At 44.1% G+C, this 20,426-nt stretch overlaps 1 protein-coding gene across 5 annotated transcripts in view; it reads left to right on the top strand.

Moving 5' to 3' along the window:
- The first annotated feature begins 7,198 nt into the window (after positions 1–7,198).
- ttll4 (tubulin tyrosine ligase-like family, member 4) overlaps positions 7,199–20,426 on the top strand; it is a 44,896-nt gene continuing 31,668 nt past the window's right edge. The window contains exons 1-7 of one of the 5 annotated variants that reach the window (XM_082969218.1): positions 7,199–7,431; positions 8,317–10,464; positions 11,126–11,238; positions 11,898–11,958; positions 18,319–18,443; positions 19,922–20,032; positions 20,188–20,264. In XM_082969218.1, coding sequence (XP_082825344.1) covers positions 8,399–10,464; positions 11,126–11,238; positions 11,898–11,958; positions 18,319–18,443; positions 19,922–20,032; positions 20,188–20,264 — 2,553 coding nt within the window. In that variant the 5' untranslated portion in view covers positions 7,199–7,431; positions 8,317–8,398. The other 4 variants (XM_082969215.1, XM_082969217.1, XM_082969216.1 and 1 more) reach the window with 4 other exon arrangements.

The following is a 20,426-nucleotide window of genomic DNA, read 5'->3' as shown; positions in this document are numbered from 1 at the left end:
CCTAGGTTTTCTATCACCAGACCAGCTTACCTCGATAACGAGAGGGCCAAGGTTTGAGAGGAGACCAAGCTTACCTCAATTACGAGATGGCTAAAAGTTGCAGACCATGCATCTCTCTTGCTGAACTTTTAACCATACCACGTGGTTAAACTCTTAGACTATCGATACCGACAGAATAAGAACAAGTCTTTGATATTAATTACTAGTCTGCAGCTAGGAATTCGGTATCTGAACTATCCATTCTAACCACGACAGAGAGAGAGAGAGAGAGAGAGGGCGGACAGATTCTCCAACAGAAACAAACTTTCCAACAGAGATCCCGATGACACACTGAGCGTAAATATATATATTGATTGCAATTGTTCCCGAATGAGTGAGCATTCATGTGCAAAGGGTTAGCATTTCAATTGTTATAATATTCAACTCTGTAGTGTCTCCTCAGCTGACCCCCACTCCCCTTTTGTCTAACAAGCCGCCATGCCGGTTTAGCCCACTAGGGCACATTCCCCTATCATTTCCTTGTAACCATGTCTACTGTTTGTTATGCATTTCTGTGAATTACCTAGTTAGTAAATAAATGATTTTAAGACAATTGATGTATGGATGACTCATAGTGAAGACTGGGTTCGTGCAGATAACCAACAATTTACGACGTTTGGAATGAGACTAACGTGAGGTAAATAATAATTCATTAATTCGAAGACTAATTGATCAGATATTAAAATATCTGAAAGTTATATTAGGAAAATTATAACTTTGTAATCTGAATATTTTCCTTGGTGCCCCGACTTCCTAGTTAATTACAGTTACATGATTAATCAGTTTAATCGCGTAATAATAATTACAGAGAGTTATTTGATAAATAGGTCTTCAGTTTTAATGATGCCAAAGACACGACAACGTCATAATGTGTAGCTAGAGAGATCGTTAACGTCATAACGTGTAGCTAGAGAGATCGTTAACATCATAACGTGCAGCTAGAGAGATCGTTAACATCATAACGTGTAGCTAGAGAGATCGTTAACATCATAACGTGCAGCTAGAGAGATCGTTAACATCATAACGTGTAGCTAGAGAGATCGTTAACATCATAACGTGCAGCTAGAGAGATCGTTAACATCATAACGTGCAGCTAGAGAGATCGTTAACATCATAACATGTAGCTAGAGAGATCGTTAACGTCATAACGTGTAGCTAGAGAGATCGTTAACATCATAACATGTAGCTAGAGAGATCGTTAACGTCATAACGTGTAGCTAGAGAGATCGTTAACATCATAACGTGTAGCTAGAGAGATCGTTAACATCATAACATGTAGCTAGAGAGATCGTTATCATAACGTGTAGCTAGAGAGATCGTTAACATCATAACGTGTAGCTAGAGAGATCGTTAACGTCATAACGTGCAGCTAGAGAGATCGTTAACATCATAACGTGTAGCTAGAGAGATCGTTAACATCATAACGTGTAGCTAGAGAGATCGTTAACATCATAACATGTAGCTAGAGAGATCGTTAACATCATAACGTGTAGCTAGAGAGATCGTTAACGTCATAACATGTAGCTAGAGAGATCGTTAACATCATAACTTGTAGCTAGAGAGATCGTTAACGTCATAACGTGCAGCTAGAGAGATCGTTAACGTCATAACGTGCAGCTAGAGAGTTCGTTAACGTCATAACGTGCAGCTAGAGAGATCGTTAACATCATAACGTGTAGCTAGAGAGATCGTTAACATCATAACGTGTAGCTAGAGAGATCGTTAACATCATAACGTGTAGCTAGAGATATCGTGGAGGTGGGGGGTATCCCCGACTATTGCCATCCCTGCGTCTGTCTCCCGAATCGTTTATTCCAGCGTGACAAGATATTACATTTCTTCTCTTTTAGCCAGATCCTCTATTCTAAGCCATTACAATTATAACCGTCTATCCTTATTTCACCAATTACCACAACGAGATACGTTTTCAATTCTATTCATCATATAATATGTTTATAAACGTTTAATTAAAATAGTACCATAATGATTCAGTGTACATATTGTTGTACCATGGTATTTGCACTGCTACTGAATAAACCTGAGTAAACCCCCCCCCCCCCACAAGTTGGATTGTCGTCCCAGTGACTGGCAGACCATGTCACGTCCTGACCAGTAAAGGGGTCTATTTTGTAAATTGTAGTTTGGTCAGGACGTGGCAGAGGGTATTTGTTATTGTAGTTTGGTCAGGACGTGGCAGAGGGTATTTTGTTATTGTAGTTTGGTCAGGACGTGGCAGAGGGTATTTGTTATTGTAGTTTGGTCAGGACGTGGCAGAGGGTATTTGTTATTGTAGTTTGGTCAGGACGTGGCAGAGGGTATTTGTTATTGTAGTTTGGTCAGGACGTGGCAGAGGGTATTTGTTATTGTAGTTTGGTCAGGACGTGGCAGAGGGTATTTGTTATTGTAGTTTGGTCAGGACGTGGCAGAGGGGGTATTTGTTATTGTAGTTTGGTCAGGACGTGGCAGAGGGTATTTGTTATTGTAGTTTGGTCAGGACGTGGCAGAGGGTATTTTGTTATTGTAGTTTGGTCAGGACGTGGCAGATGGTATTTGTTATTGTAGTTTGTGTATGTGTTTAGATAGAGGGATATTTTGTGTAGAGTGTTTCTGGGTGTTTATTGGTGTAAGTGTCGATGTAGAAGGGGGTAGTTGATTTAGGTGGTTCGGGGTGTGTGTGTATTGTAGATGGGGTATTTGATTTATGTGTTCCGGGGTGTTGTGTATGTTCTTGTGTTTGTATTTCTAAGGGGCTGTTCTAGTTTTGTATTTCTGTGTTGGCCTGGTATGGCTCTCAATCAGGAACAGCTGTACATCGTTGTTGCTGATTGAGAGTCATACTTAGGTCGCCCTGTTTCCACCTGTCACTTTGTTGGAGGTTATTTCCGTGTTTAGCGTTATGCCTTACAGGACTGTCTATCGTCGTTGTGTTTTTGTATACGTGTTTGTTTTGATTTACCTTCTTTGTCCTAATAAAAGAAGATGAGCGTACATATATCCGCTGCGTTTCGGTCTCAACCCTACGACAATCATGGCAGACCACCCTTGTCCACTTGGATCCTAGGGCCGTTGTAAGATTGGGACCTATCCTTTATAAAGAGCATACATTGCCACCTACAGAACAGAAGCGGATTGACTGCCACAAGCATTTCCAACTCCCATACCTCCATTGTATTGTATACAGATATTTGTATTTGCGGCCGCAAAACCTGACTCTAAAGGGGAGTGTCCGGGTGGGCCTTCCTACGGCGGCGGCTCTGGTGCGGGACATGGACCCCGCTCCACCCTCGGCTTAGCCCACTTAGGTGGCGTCCCTGGCTGCGCCCGGCTGGCGGGCGGCCCTGGCTGTGCCCGGCAGGCGGGCGGCTCTGGCGGCTCCGGACTGGCGGGCGGCTCTGGCGGCTCTGGCCCAGGATTCACCAGGCTGGGGAGACATGACTGGCTCTGGGCGCAGGCACAGGACTCACCAGGCTGGGGAGACCCACAGGAGGCCTGGTCCGAGGAGGAGGCACAGGATGTACCAGGATGGGGAGACCCACTGGAGGCCTGGTCCTGGGAGGAGGCACAGGATAGACCAGGCTGGAGAGACCCACTGGAGGCCTGGTTCGAGGAGGAGGCACAGGATAAACCGGGCTGTGGGGGAGCACTGGAGTTCTGGTGCGTAGGCTTGCCACCCATACTCCAGGCTGAATGCCCACTCTTGCCCGGCACTGGCGGAGCGCAGGCATAGGACGAACTGAACCCTCCCAGCGCCCCGGAGACACAGTGCGCAGCGCCGCCGCAGGATAGCCTGGACCGAAACAGCGCACTGGAGACCAGATGCGCTGAGCTGGCACAATCCGTCCTGGCTCGTTGCCCACACTCGCATGGCACTTGCGGAGGGCTGGCCTATAGCGCACCCGGCTATGAGCGCGCACTGGAGACACCGTGCGCTTCACAGCATAACACGGTGCCTGACCAGTACCACGCTGCTTCCGGTAAGCACGGGGAGTTGGCCCAGAATTCCATCCTGGCTCTGCCACACTCCCCGTGTGCCCCCCCCAAAAAATTTTTTTGGGGGGGCTGCCTCTCGTGCCTGTTGCGCTCCCTTGCCTCATACCACCGCCTCTCAGCTTTCGCTTCCTCGATCTCCCACTGCGGGCGGCGATACTCCCCAGCTTGAGCCCATGGTCCCTTTCCGTCCAGTAATTCCTCCCACTGCCAAGAATCCTGAACCTTCTGCTCCTTCCTCTCACGCTGCTTGGTCCGTTGTCGGTGGGTGAATCTGTAACGGCCGTTGTCAGAATGAGACCAAGGTGCAGCGGAGGATGTGTTCATCTTAACTGATTTTAATGACCGAATGAACACTTGCAAAAGAAAACACGAAAAGGACAGCCAAACAGTTCCTGTCAGGAATAACAAAACACTAGACAGAAAACATTCACCCACAAACCCCAAAGGAAAAACAGGCTGCCTATGTATGACTCTCAATCAGCAACAACGATCTACACCTGTTCATGATTGAGAGCCATACACGGCCGAAACAAAGAAAACCACCAACATAGAAAAAGAAACCTAGAACGCCCACCCATGTCACACCCTGGCCTAACCAAAAATAGAGAACAAAAAACCCTCTCTATGGCCAGGGCGTTACAGTAATGGGTACTGTTAACAGTCTTTGTGTAATTGGTTTTGGTAATAGTCGTTGTGTAATGGATATTGGTAACACTCTGTAACGGGTATTGTTAACAGTCTTTGTGTAATAGGTATTGGTAACAGTCATTGTGTAATAGGTATTGGTAACAGTGTGTATTAGTAACAGTCTTTGTAATGGTTATTAGTAACAGTCATTGTAATGGGTATTGGTAACAGTCATTGTGTAATAGGTAATGGTAACAGTCATTGTAATGGGTATTGGTAACAGTCATTGTGTAATAGGTAATGGTAACAGTCATTGTAATGGGTATTGGTAACAGTCATTGTGTAATAGGTATTGGTAACAGTCATTGTAATGGGTATTGGTAACAGTCATTGTAATAGGTATTGGTAACAGTCATTGTAATAGGTATTGGTAACAGTCATTGTAATGGGTATTGGTAACAGTCACTGTAATAGGTATTGGTAACAGTCATTGTAATGGGTATTGGTAACAGTCATTGTAATAGGTATTGGTAACAGTCATTGTAATAGGTATTGGTAACAGTCATTGTAATAGGTATTGGTAACAGTCATTGTAATAGGTATTGGTAACAGTCATTGTAATAGGTATTGGTAACAGTCATTGTAATAGGTATTGGTAACAGTCATTGTAATGGGTATTGGTAACAGTCATTGTAATGGGTATTGGTAACAGTCATTGTAATAGGTATTGGTAACAGTCATTGTAATGGGTATTGGTAACAGTCATTGTAATAGGTATTGGTAACAGTCATTGTAATGGGTATTGGTAACAGTCATTGTAATAGGTATTGGTAACAGTCACTGTGTAATGAGAAGAAAGTGTGTTTTGTTTGGCCATTGTTTGTGTGTAGAAGTGCTTGTAGGCTTAGGCACGTAAATCTTAAAACACAGTACGATATATACCTTCTACTACACATCTTACACATAACCAGAAGTTACCTAACCCCTATGACTATATTGATTCCAATAGGCAGACAAAGTGTTGCTATCGTGCAATTTCATCCCTTGAGCACATACACCTACATCATGGAAACTAAGTTCTGTTGTATGTGTCACGCTTGTGTAGAGAGACGGACCAAGGCGCCGCGTGCGTATCGTTCCTCGTCTTTATTATATTGTGAAACTAAGCCAAACAAACAAACAAACAAACAAACAACAAACCGTGACGGCAGAGGTGCAACGTGCACTAACTCAAAAATAATCTCCCACAAACACAGATGGGGGAAAAACAACTACTTCAATATGATCCCCAATTAGAGACAACGATGACCAGCTGCCTCTAATTGGAAATCATACAAAAACCCCAACATAGAAAAAAGAAACTAGAACACAACATAGAAAAAAATTAAGTAGATAAACCACCCCCCAGTCACACCCTGACCTACTCTACCATAGAAAATCATTTTCATTTTCACCAGCCTGACTTGACAACTATCAGTAGAATGTGTCACGTTGATGTCAAATTTAGGAAATATGTTCATAATACTGAACACGATACATGACACATAAGGCAGCATAAGGCAGCATGAGGCAGCATAAGGCAGCATGAGGCAGCAGGTAGCCTTGTGCGGATGATTAGCAACCCAAAGGTTGTGTGTTTTAATCTCATCATCATTTACTACTTTTTATCTACTTTTCAACTACTTAGCATGTTCGCTAACCCTTCCCCTAACCTGAATCATGTTAGCTAACCCTTCCCCTAACCTGAACCCTTTTAGCTAACCCTAATCTAAACCCTTTTAGCTAACCCTAACCTAAACCCCTTTCGCTAACCCTAACCTAAACCCTTTCAGCTAACCCTAACCTGAACCCCTTTAGCTAACCCTAACCTAAACCCTTTTAGCTAACCCTAACCTAAACCCTTTTAGCTAACCCTAACCTAAACTCTTTTAGCTAACTCTTCCCCTAACCTAAAACCTTTTAGCTAACCCAAACCTGAACCCTTTTAGCTAACCCGAACCTAAACCCTTTTAGCTAACCCTAACCTGAACCCTTTTAGCTAACCCTAACCTAAACCCTTTTAGCTAACCCTAACCTAAACCCTTTTAGCTAACCCTAACCTAAACCCTTTGAGCTAACCCTAACCTAAACCCTTTTAGCTAACCCTTTGAGCTAACCCTAACCTTACCCAATAACCCTAACCCATAGAGCTAGCTACCTAGCCACCTAGATCAGTGGTTTCCAACCAGGGTTACTTGGCCTATCCACAGGGGATGAGACCATAGACTTACTGGTAAAATGCACATGGGGATTACTTCAGGGGTACTCCTGGGCAGAGCAAAATTCAGTTGGTGGTGCAGTACGCAAAATCACTTTAATAAGACACAACAAATTGCAAATCGTAAAAAATATCATACTAATTTTTATTTCGTAACATATCATACGAATTGTATTTCGTGACATATCATACGAATTTTATTTCGTAACATATCATACGAATTATATTTCATAACAATATCATACGAATTATATTTCGTAACAATATCATACGAAATGGACGATGGAAGTCCACCGATGATTAATACGTGCCATATGCGTACTTTACGTAACATTATAATAAACATGATATTAAATGTTGTGTGTCGGGTTGACCTACCTAGAGGATAACACGACATGTTCAGAGCCCGTCGAGGGAGGGCTTCCCATCTAGTAGAAACACTTTTTATTGTGTGTGAAAACCACCACCACCACCACCACTACTACTACTACTACTGTTGCCACGCCGTCCCGGAGCAGGTAAATACAAACATTAGCTATTGTAACCATGTACCACTTTTAAATATGAAGTAACTAACTAGGTTTCTGATATTCGTGAATGTTATTTCGAGGTTGTTGGGTCTAGTTTATTGTTTTTTGGGGGGGAGGAGGAGGAGGAAGAGGAGGAGGGGAGGAGAAGTCGTCCTGAACATGTAAAGTTGTTCATATTTCACACCTAGCTAGCTAACGTTGCTAACGTTCAACTAGCTTGTTGCTAAGGCCCTTTTTTTAACGTGCTTCGGGGGAATTCATTTGAGCTTTGACGACTTGAGACGAATTTCTAGTCGTCTAACGTTAATCGATATGACCTATTCCATTGGAATTGATTCTGAATTAATTAATTTAATCTACCGGGTAGCTAACGCTAGCTGGCTAGCGAGTGTTTTGACAGCAAGTGACGGCTAGCTAACGTCAGCTAGCTTCGTGTTGAAACCACATGGCTGCCTACCGGTTCGGCTAACGTTTAGCTGGCGACCGGCTATTTCCCCGTACGGTACCGTCACCGTGCATTTTAAAAGTGCACAGATGCATTCGGTCGATGGTGTCTAAACCTATTTAGCCGTGATACTTGTAAACTTGCTAGCGTATTGCTAAGCTAACGTTTCCGGTGTTAACTAACTTCTCTCTGCTTACATTGATTGTCAAAGATCTTTAGCCACTTACTAACTAGTTAGCATGTTGGCTAACTTACCAAGCTAACTGTGAACTAGAATTACTTGCAATTTATCTAGCTAGCTGTTATTCCACATTCCGTTGTATTTATAGGTTCATATTGTCACTTAATCAGACCACTTGTGTCAACTTTCATTATAACGTTTTTTATTTATTTTTAAATCTCATCAATGGATTTGTTTTTTGTTTCAGTGGCATGGTGATTCCCCTGGTTCCCTCTATTCCCTGATGTGTCAGCCAAAGTCCATGCCAGGAGGGTGTGAGATGGCACTTGATGGCCTCCAATGGAGCTGAAGACAAGTTGAATAGAAGGGCCTCTTGCTCCCGGTCATCAACCCTCATTATTCGAGCCAAGTCAGCAGTTTTTCATACTACTGAAAGTCACACTAGATCCTTCAGCCCGCATGAGAAGAAGACCCTTCAGTCTTGTGCCAGCGTCCCCCGTACTGCCTCAGGGACCCCTCTACAACGTGCCTATAACCGTTCTGTGCCTCCTACCGCTTACCTAGCTAACAAGCCACAGCTTTCTAGTAGCGCAGCTGCTAATTTAGCTAATGGTCGCTGTCAACCAACTGTTCTCTCTAAGAGTACACAGATATCCAGTGCTGACATTATTTCATACAGACATAACCCTGGTGTGTTGGAGCCAACCGTAAACGGCTATAGGCCCAGCTGCGACTTGGACTCACTGAAGTTAAGATCACGGATCTTGGCCCGTAAAAGAGCCTTGTCGCCCCAGCTTGCTCCCTATCCAACGTGTCCCTGTCCACCAAAGGCAGAACGTGTCCCAGACTCGCAGAATAACGTTGCGGCACAGCCTGCTGAAAGCAGCAGCAGCACCACCACCAGCATGCCCACCAACCAGTCAGTACCCTGGACCAGTGACAAGTTGAGAGACAATAGCAAAGGGTTTATGAGGCCCACTATGGGTAAAGTGCCTTCCTGTCCCAGACAGGAGACTACCCAGACAAGAGACTCAGCAAAACCTTTGTCCCCCCGGACCAAATCGGCCTCCTATTGCCGTAGGGGGGACAATGGGGATGGCAAAACCCAGACTAAGTTCACACACTACCCCTCCAACACTGTGCCTTTGCAGGATAGGTCATCCCACCGCCAGGATGTGTCACCGGATCAGACATGGAGACTCCAGGACCCGCATCAGTTTCAGAGGCTGTTGGCAACAGACATGGAAGGTCACTCTCAGAGGCTGGGCTTTTGTGCTGCTGTCCACAGGGCTCCTGGAGCTCCTCATAACACATCAACAGAGAGGATCAGAAAGGTCAACTCTGAGGTGGAGTTTACTGAGGCTGTGAGGAAGCTGACAGAGTCACGGAGCGCCCTCACTCCTCATCCCAGGAACGGGACTGTATTTAGTTTTACTACTACTGGAACACCAGGGTCTAACGTGGATCCAGTCCAGATGGGCAAAGCAATGACTACTAGCCCTGTCAGCCATATCCCTGCTCCAGCCAAACCCTCTGTACCACTCTGCCTTACTATGAGAGTCCAGGACACAGAGCCTTCTGCCTCCCCTGTGTCCATGGAGACCTCCAGTGCCTCTGGCCTCGACAGTAACGCCACAACAGCCTTCATGGCACCTCTACGCCATGCAGGGATAACTCAGACCCAGTCCCTTACCCAGGCCAGTGCCACAGCTAGTTCTACTGCAGGGATAACTCCAACCCAGTCTTTTACCCAGGCCACTGCCACAGCTGGTTCTGGTGCAGGGATAACTCAAACCCAGTCCTCTACCGAGGCCAGTGCCACAGCTGGTTCTGGTGCAGGGATAACTCAAACCCAGTCCTCTACCGAGGCCAGTGCCACAGCTGGTTCTGGTGCAGGGATAACTCTAACCCAGTCCTCAACCCAGGCCAGTGCCACAGTTAGTTCTGGTGCAGGGATAACTCAAACCCAGTCCTCTACCCAGGCCAGTGCCACAGCTGGTTCTGGTGCAGGGATAACTCAAACCCAGTCCTCTACCCAGGCCAGTGCCACAGCTGGTTCTGGTGCAGGGATAACTCAAACCCAGTCCTCTACCCAGGCCAGTGCCACAGTTAGTTCTGGTGCAGGGATAACTCAAACCCAGTCCTCTACCCAGGCCAGTGCCACAGTTAGTTCTGGTGCTAGTTCCTTCCCAGAAAACACCGAGATGGGTTCTGAGTCCGCCTCAGGTTCTTCTCAGAGTCGGAGGCCTTCTGTCACCTCGGTAACCACCCAGATATCAGCCATACACCTGACCAAGGAGAGGAGTGTCCTGTCTCTACAGAGGGGCCACAGCCCCTCCCAGTCCCCGCCTTACCTGGGGGAAGAACAGCAGGCTGAGTCACCTCGGTTACCCAGGTCAGTTCTGTTCTCCCACAATACTACGAGCTGTTTTTAGACGTGATGCCGTAGCATGTTTTCAGAGCTGGAATGGGACTATATACATCCATTCTGTTCAAATCAAATCAAATTTATTTTTATATAGCCCTTCGTACATCAGCTGATATTCTCAAAGTGCTGTACAGAAACCTAGCCTAAAACCCCAAACAGCAAGCAAAGCATGTGAAAGAAGCACGGTGGCTAGGAAAAACTCCCTAGGAAAAACTCCCTAGAAAGGCCAAAAACCTAGGAAGAAACCTAGAGAGGAACCAGGCTATGAGGGGTGGCCAGTCCTCTTCTGGCTGTGCAGGGTGGATATTATAACAGCACATGGTCAAGATGTTAAAATGTTAAAATGTTCATAAATGACCAGCATGGTCAAATAATAATAATCATAGTAGTTGTCGAGGGTGTTATTTGTATCAACTGAATGTATTGTCACGTGAATTTGATGAGAGGTCAGCGTAGGTGACAGGAGGAATTAAGCTCCGTTGCGTTAACTAGCTTTAAGTATTGATGTCTTGAGAGTATGTTCTGTCATGTCTGTTTGTCTAGGGAACTCAGTGAGTCATAGGCTGTGTGAAGCTTTTTGCTATCATGTGTCTAGCTTCGTCTTTGAGTTTCCTGTCTGTCCGTACAGTCCGCAGAGTGTTGCCATGCAGGAGGATGGAGACGGAGGGGAAGAGGACTATCCTGATGATGAGCTGGAGAATGACTGCAGTGGTGGTGATGATGATGATGATGATGATGATGGTGAGGAAGACCCCTTTAACTATTAATTTAAACCCTAATCAACTAGACATGTAAAAATTACACCACTTAATTGGACCGCTGTAGCTAGGCTAACGTAGTTGGACCGCTGTAGCTAGGCTAACGTAGTTGGACCGCTGTAGCTAGGCTAACGTAGTTGGACCGCTGTAGCTAGGCTAACGTAGTTGGACCGCTGTAGCTAGGCTAACGTAGTTGGACCGCTGTAACGTAGTTGGACCGCTGTAACGTAGTTGGACCGCTGTAACGTAGTTGGACCGCTGTAACGTAGTTGGACCGCTGTAACGTAGTTGGACCGCTGTAACGTAGTTGGACCGCTGTAACGTAGTTGGACCGCCGTAACGTAGTTGGACCGCCGTAGCTAGGCTAACGCAGTTGGACCGCCGTAGCTAGGCTAACGCAGTTGGACGGCCGTAGCTAGGCTAACGCAGTTGCACCGCCGTAGCTAGGCTAACGCAGTTGGACGGCCGTAGCTAGGCTAACGCAGTTGGACGGCCGTAGCTAGGCTAACGCAGTTGGACGGCCGTAGCTAGGCTAACGCAGTTGGACGGCCGTAGCTAGGCTAACGCAGTTGGACGGCCGTAGCTAGGCTAACGCAATGAATCCAATGCTATACCGTTTTTTTTTTTGCTTCTCCTCAGAAGGGTCTGACTGCTCCTCCATGAAGGATGCCTCGTCCACAGCCTCCATACCCGTCCTGCCAAAGTAAGTTGAATCGTTTTTCTGTGTGATTTTAAACAAATTTAAAAAAAAGTCGATTAATCATTGACATTGTTGGACTGCTTTGTGCATTTTGAAGATATTAATTATTATATTAAGATATTAATTATTACTCTTGGTCTCAGGCATTTTGTTTTAGATTGATTGCGTACCATGTTATTACTGTTCTGTTATTTGTGTTACATATTTTGACAATGTTTACAATTCAACTGTATTTTGGTAATTTACAAGACAACAGGTGTAGTAGACCTCACAGTGAAATGCTGAATACAACAGGTGTAGTAGACCTCACAGTGAAATGCTGAATACAACAGGTGTAGTAGACCTCACAGTGAAATGCTGAATACAACAGGTGTAGTAGACCTCACAGTGAAATGCTGAATACAACAGGTGTAGTAGACCTCACAGTGAAATGCTGAATACAACAGGTGTAGTAGACCTCACAGTGAAATGCTGAATACAACAGGTGTAGTAGACCTCACAGTGAAATGCTGAATACAACAGGTGTAGTAGACCTCACAGTGAAATGCTGAATACAACAGGTGTAGTAGACCTTACAGTGAAATGCTGAATACAACAGGTGTAGTAGACCTCACAGTGAAATGCTGAATACAACAGGTGTAGTAGATCTCACAGTGAAATGCTGAATACAACAGGTGTAGTAGACCTTACAGTGAAATGCTGAATACAACAGGTGTAGTAGACCTCACAGTGAAATGCTGAATACAACAGGTGTAGTAGACCTTACAGTGAAATGCTGAATACAACAGGTGTAGTAGACCTTACAGTGAAATGCTGAATACAACAGGTGTAGTAGACCTCACAGTGAAATGCTGAATACAACAGGTGTAGTAGACCTCACAGTGAAATGCTGAATACAACAGGTGTAGTAGACCTCACAGTGAAATGCTGAATACAACAGGTGTAGTAGACCTCACAGTGAAATGCTGAATACAACAGGTGTAGTAGACCTCACAGTGAAATGCTGAATACAACAGGTGTAGTAGACCTCACAGTGAAATGCTGAATACAACAGGTGTAGTAGACCTCACAGTGAAATGCTGAATACAACAGGTGTAGTAGACCTCACAGTGAAATGCTGAATACAACAGGTGTAGTAGACCTCACAGTGAAATGCTGAATACAACAGGTGTAGTAGACCTCACAGTGAAATGCTGAATACAACAGGTGTAGTAGACCTCACAGTGAAATGCTGAATACAACAGGTGTAGTAGACCTCACAGTGAAATGCTGAATACAACAGGTGTAGTAGACCTCACAGTGAAATGCTGAATACAACAGGTGTAGTAGACCTCACAGTGAAATGCTGAATACAACAGGTGTAGTAGACCTCACAGTGAAATGCTGAATACAACAGGTGTAGTAGACCTCACAGTGAAATGCTGAATACAACAGGTGTAGTAGACCTCACAGTGAAATGCTGAATACAACAGGTGTAGTAGACCTCACAGTGAAATGCTGAATACAACAGGTGTAGTAGACCTCACAGTGAAATGCTGAATACAACAGGTGTAGTAGACCTCACAGTGAAATGCTGAATACAACAGGTGTAGTAGACCTCACAGTGAAATGCTGAATACAACAGGTGTAGTAGACCTCACAGTGAAATGCTGAATACAACAGGTGTAGTAGACCTCACAGTGAAATGCTGAATACAACAGGTGTAGTAGACCTCACAGTGAAATGCTGAATACAACAGGTGTAGTAGACCTCACAGTGAAATGCTGAATACAACAGGTGTAGTAGACCTCACAGTGAAATGCTGAATACAACAGGTGTAGTAGACCTCACAGTGAAATGCTGAATACAACAGGTGTAGTAGACCTCACAGTGAAATGCTGAATACAACAGGTGTAGTAGACCTCACAGTGAAATGCTGAATACAACAGGTGTAGTAGACCTCACAGTGAAATGCTGAATACAACAGGTGTAGTAGACCTCACAGTGAAATGCTGAATACAACAGGTGTAGTAGACCTCACAGTGAAATGCTGAATACAACAGGTGTAGTAGACCTCACAGTGAAATGCTGAATACAACAGGTGTAGTAGACCTCACAGTGAAATGCTGAATACAACAGGTGTAGTAGACCTCACAGTGAAATGCTGAATACAACAGGTGTAGTAGACCTCACAGTGAAATGCTGAATACAACAGGTGTAGTAGACCTCACAGTGAAATGCTGAATACAACAGGTGTAGTAGACCTCACAGTGAAATGCTGAATACAACAGGTGTAGTAGACCTCACAGTGAAATGCTGAATACAACAGGTGTAGTAGACCTCACAGTGAAATGCTGAATACAACAGGTGTAGTAGACCTCACAGTGAAATGCTGAATACAACAGGTGTAGTAGACCTCACAGTGAAATGCTGAATACAACAGGTGTAGTAGACCTCACAGTGAAATGCTGAATACAACAGGTGTAGTAGACCTCACAGTGAAATGCTGAATACAACAGGTGTAGTAGACCTCACAGTGAAATGCTGAATACAACAGGTGTAGTAGACCTCACAGTGAAATGCTGAATACAACAGGTGTAGTAGACCTCACAGTGAAATGCTGAATACAACAGGTGTAGTAGACCTCACAGTGAAATGCTGAATACAACAGGTGTAGTAGACCTCACAGTGAAATGCTGAATACAACAGGTGTAGTAGACCTCACAGTGAAATGCTGAATACAACAGGTGTAGTAGACCTCACAGTGAAATGCTGAATACAACAGGTGTAGTAGACCTCACAGTGAAATGCTGAATACAACAGGTGTAGTAGACCTCACAGTGAAATGCTGAATACAACAGGTGTAGTAGACCTCACAGTGAAATGCTGAATACAACAGGTGTAGTAGACCTCACAGTGAAATGCTGAATACAACAGGTGTAGTAGACCTCACAGTGAAATGCTGAATACAACAGGTGTAGTAGACCTCACAGTGAAATGCTGAATACAACAGGTGTAGTAGACCTCACAGTGAAATGCTGAATACAACAGGTGTAGTAGACCTCACAGTGAAATGCTGAATACAACAGGTGTAGTAGACCTCACAGTGAAATGCTGAATACAACAGGTGTAGTAGACCTCACAGTGAAATGCTGAATACAACAGGTGTAGTAGACCTCACAGTGAAATGCTGAATACAACAGGTGTAGTAGACCTCACAGTGAAATGCTGAATACAACAGGTGTAGTAGACCTCACAGTGAAATGCTGAATACAACAGGTGTAGTAGACCTCACAGTGAAATGCTGAATACAACAGGTGTAGTAGACCTCACAGTGAAATGCTGAATACAACAGGTGTAGTAGACCTCACAGTGAAATGCTGAATACAACAGGTGTAGTAGACCTCACAGTGAAATGCTGAATACAACAGGTGTAGTAGACCTCACAGTGAAATGCTGAATACAACAGGTGTAGTAGACCTCACAGTGAAATGCTGAATACAACAGGTGTAGTAGACCTCACAGTGAAATGCTGAATACAACAGGTGTAGTAGACCTCACAGTGAAATGCTGAATACAACAGGTGTAGTAGACCTCACAGTGAAATGCTGAATACAACAGGTGTAGTAGACCTCACAGTGAAATGCTGAATACAACAGGTGTAGTAGACCTCGCAGTGAAATGCTGAATACAACAGGTGTAGTAGACCTCGCAGTGAAATGCTGAATACAACAGGTGTAGTAGACCTCGCAGTGAAATGCTGAATACAACAGGTGTAGTAGACCTCGCAGTGAAATGCTGAATACAACAGGTGTAGTAGACCTCGCAGTGAAATGCTGAATACAACAGGTGTAGTAGACCTCGCAGTGAAATGCTGAATACAACAGGTGTAGTAGACCTCGCAGTGAAATGCTGAATACAACAGGTGTAGTAGACCTCGCAGTGAAATGCTGAATACAACAGGTGTAGTAGACCTCGCAGTGAAATGCTGAATACAACAGGTGTAGTAGACCTCGCAGTGAAATGCTGAATACAACAGGTGTAGTAGACCTCGCAGTGAAATGCTGAATACAACAGGTGTAGTAGACCTCGCAGTGAAATGCTGAATACAACAGGTGTAGTAGACCTCGCAGTGAAATGCTGAATACAACAGGTGTAGTAGACCTCGCAGTGAAATGCTGAATACAACAGGTGTAGTAGACCTCGCAGTGAAATGCTGAATACAACAGGTGTAGTAGACCTCGCAGTGAAATGCTGAATACAACAGGTGTAGTAGACCTCGCAGTGAAATGCTGAATACAACAGGTGTAGTAGACCTCGCAGTGAAATGCTGAATACAACAGGTGTAGTAGACCTCGCAGTGAAATGCTGAATACAACAGGTGTAGTAGACCTCGCAGTGAAATGCTGAATACAACAGGTGTAGTAGACCTCGCAGTGAAATGCTGAATACAACAGGTGTAGTAGACCTCGCAGTGAAATGCTGAATACAACAGGTGTAGTAGACCTCGCAGTGAAATGCTGAATACAACAGGTGTAGTAGACCTCGCAGTGAAATGCTGAATACAACAGGTGTAGTAGACCTCGCAGTGAAATGCTGAATACAACAGGTGTAGTAGACCTCGCAGTGAAATGCTGAATACAACAGGTGTAGTAGACCTCGCAGTGAAATGCTGAATACAACAGGTGTAGTAGACCTCGCAGTGAAATGCTGAATACAACAGGTGTAGGTAGACCTCGCAGTGAAATGCTGAATACAACAGGTGTAGGTAGACCTCGCAGTGAAATGCTGAATACAACAGGTGTAGTAGACCTCGCAGTGAAATGCTGAATACAACAGGTGTAGTAGACCTCGCAGTGAAATGCTGAATACAACAGGTGTAGTAGACCTCGCAGTGAAATGCTGAATACAACAGGTGTAGTAGACCTCGCAGTGAAATGCTTACTTACAAGCCCCTTAACCAACAATGCAGTTCAAGAAATAGAGTTAAGAAAATATTTACTAATAAAGTAAAGAATGTAATAAAAAGTAACATAAAACAATAACGAGGCTATATACAGGGATTTCCGGTTCTCGGACTATGTAAATAGTCTGGGTATCCATTTGATTAATTGTTCAGCAGTCTTATGTCTTGGGGGGGATAGAATCTGTTAAGGAGCCTTTTGGACCGCTTGCTGTGTTGTAGTAGAGAGAACAGTCTTTGACCAATTTGACTTGTAAGTCTTTGACAATCATTGTAAGTGTCATTTGATATTTTTTTTAACAGAATGTTCAGTTCGTTATAGTCTATAACTTAAAGATAACGATGTTTACAATACCAGGAAATCATGTTGTCGATCTGTACACTTGAAACAGAGCAACTTCTGACCCAAAAAAAAAAAACCACACACAAATTATTTGTTAGAAATGTTCATTTTATTAATCTGTTGAAGACTGTAGTGTCGTGTTTCGTCCTGTTGTGGCTAGATCTCTGTAGAATGACCATTCATAACTCCTATAGCCCTCTCAGTTAGGGCACCTGACATTTCCCTGGTACGATGATGACAAAACCCAAGAGAGAATTGATATTTTTTTTTTCTTTTTTCTAGTGGATGCTGCCGGTGAAAGGTTGAAAGCACAGAGAGGCTAGTGGAAAGGTCTCCCAATTGTAAATCAGTGATAAAAGTGGAACTCTCCTTTTAATAATGGGGACGTGAGTCTCTCTCTCTCGCTCTGTGTGTGGTCGAATAGTGCTTGTCCTGTGGGATCATTGTCATACCGTGACGTCCTAGCTGATTGGGTGATTAGTATTAGGCCGTGTTGTGTTTTTCTTCATAGCAAAAGCCCATGTAGAGTAGGTCTATTACCTCCGATTTAATGCCGCTCACACTCTCAGTAGAGAATCAGACTATAATTGTTGAAGCAGGAGGACCAAGCAGGAGGATCAACAGCGTCCTACATGACTGTCATGTGAGTTTAAAAAAAAAAAAAAAAGTAGTTTTATTTAATTTTTTTGGTTCAATTCTTTGCCCAGAGAATTGACAATTTTTATCTGACAAATGTTTTTTTTACTTTGAAGATGGTGAAGAAGACTTTTTATAATCGAATGCGATTGGCGGGTTTTTAAATTTTAAATTGTATTTTTATTGATTGATCTTGAGGGAATTGGTTTGGTTAGAAAATACTTTTTAATTCAAAACGTCTCCTGCTTTTCCAAAGACATGGCCGACCGTTGAGTTAAACGGTAGTTTTCCGACCTGTGAATTATCCTGCTTGGTGCCAACTAACATTCTTGGTTTATTCCATTGGACATTGATGACCAGGAAGTATAGTCTGTTTTGATGATATTCCCGCTGTTTGCAGATTTGGTACAGAGTCCTAGTTTTTAATGCCTCTGTGTTTCAGTATAACAGATGAGGAGCTGATGAGCCCTGAATTAGAGGATGAGGGCGAGTTGAAGCCAGCTCTGGTCCCCAGCTTGTTCCCCCTCACCCCCCCTACACTGTACTTCAGCACTGCCGACCAGAGAGGTAAGATACCCCTTCACTGCGGTTTTTATAACGGTAGACTGCTTTAAGGGTGTATTCCAAATGGCACCCTATTCCCTATGTAGTGCGGTACTTTTGACCAGGGCCCTATGGCACCCTATTCCCTATGTACTGCGGTACTTTTGACCAGTGCCCTATGGCACCATATTCCCTATGTAGTGCACTACTTTAGACCAGGGCCCTATGGCACCCTATTCCCTATGTAGTGCGGTACTTTAGATCAGGGCCCTATGGCACCCTATTACCCTATGTAGTGCACTACTTTAGACCTATGGCACCCTATTCCTTATGTAGTGCGGTACTTTTGACCAGGGCCCTATGGCACCCTATTCCCTATGTAGTGCACTACTTTAGACCAGGGCTCATAGGACACCCTATTCCCTATGTAGTGCACTACTTTAGACCAGGGCTCATAGGATGCCATTTGGGAAGCAGCTAGTAAACTGTCTGATAATGTTGGACTGGTTTTAGGATTTTTTGGGAAAAGAAGCTTCTACAGAAAATACATTTTAAAATTTGATTTAACCTTTATTTAACCAGGTATTTATATATTATATATATATATATAACCCTTTATTTAACCAGGTGGCCAGTTGAGAACAAGTCCTTTATTTAACCAGGTGGGACAGTTGAGAACAAGTCCTTTATTTAACCAGGTAGGCCAGTTGAGAACAAGTCCTTTATTTAACCAGGTAGGCTAGTTGAGAACAAGTCCTTTATTTAACCAGGTAGGCCAGTTGAGAACAAGTCCTTTATTTAACCAGGTAGGCTAGTAGAGAACAAGTCCTTTATTTAACCAGGTAGGCTAGTAGAGAACAAGTCCTTTATTTAACCAGGTAGGCTAGTTGAGAACCAGTCCTTTATTTAACCAGGTAGGCTAGTTGAGAACAAGTTCTCATTTACAACTGCGACCTGGCCAAGATAAAGCAAAGCAGTTCGACAACATACAACAACACAGAGTTACACATGGAGTTAAACAAACATACAGTCAATAATACAGTAGAAATATAAGTCTATATACAATGTGTGTAAAAAGTATTTCCGTCCAATTCTATCCAAGTATGAATCCTATCCCTCCCAGTGTGGAGGCTGCTGCCTCTAGTCCCTCCCAGTATGGAGGCTGCTGCCTCTAGTACCTCCCAGTATGGAGGCTGCTGCCTCTAGTCCCTCCCAGTATGGAGGCTGCTGCCTCTAGTCCTATCCCTCCCGGTAGGGAGGCTGCTGCCTCTAGTCCTATCCCTCCCGGTAGGGAGGCTGCTGCCTCTAGTCCTATCCCTCCCGGTATGGAGGCTGCTGCCTCTAGTCCTATAGATAGCTCTATTGTGTATATAATTTGAATCCAAATGACACCCTTCTCTCTTCATAGTGCGCTATTTTCTACCAAGGAGTGTAGGGAATGTGCTTCCAATATGGGACTCATCCGTAGTCCTATTCCTGTTAGCTGTGTTGTGTTGTTTCAGTGGAGCTCCTGCCACCAGATCAGAGGAAGCTTCTCAAATGGAAGATGAGCACTGTGACTCCCAACATTGTCAAACACACCATCGCCAGGTCGCACTTTAAAGTCACCAAGAGTGAGTTCCTCAAGGGGGCGGGGTTTGAAATCCCTCCGTCTTTTTGCCTATTGACATTTATTTTTTATTTTTTATTTTTTTTTAGAAGACGTCGTCTTGTATGTCTGTTCATGTATGTGTAAAAGATTTTAATAAAGTTCTTGTTGTTGTTGCAGAAAGTCATGATTGGCTTGGCTGCTGGGGTCACCATATGAAGTCCCCTGGGTTCAAGGCCATCAGGGAATACCAGAAGGTAGGCTGGGAACAGGGTTGGAAATTAACAGCTGCCACTCGCTAAATATGGGTAGATTTTCATCACATGTAGAAGTTGGTGGGATTGACAAAGGGCTACTACAAAAGTGTGACTTTGTCCTCGTGTTTCTTTGCTCGTTACATTGTTTTCTTCACACTCTCT

Source organism: Salmo salar, chromosome 25, assembly GCF_965601325.2.
Source record: "Salmo salar chromosome 25, fSalSal1, whole genome shotgun sequence".
Taxonomy (NCBI): Eukaryota; Metazoa; Chordata; class Actinopteri; order Salmoniformes; family Salmonidae; genus Salmo; species Salmo salar.
This window is presented reverse-complemented; position numbering and strand designations above follow the sequence as displayed.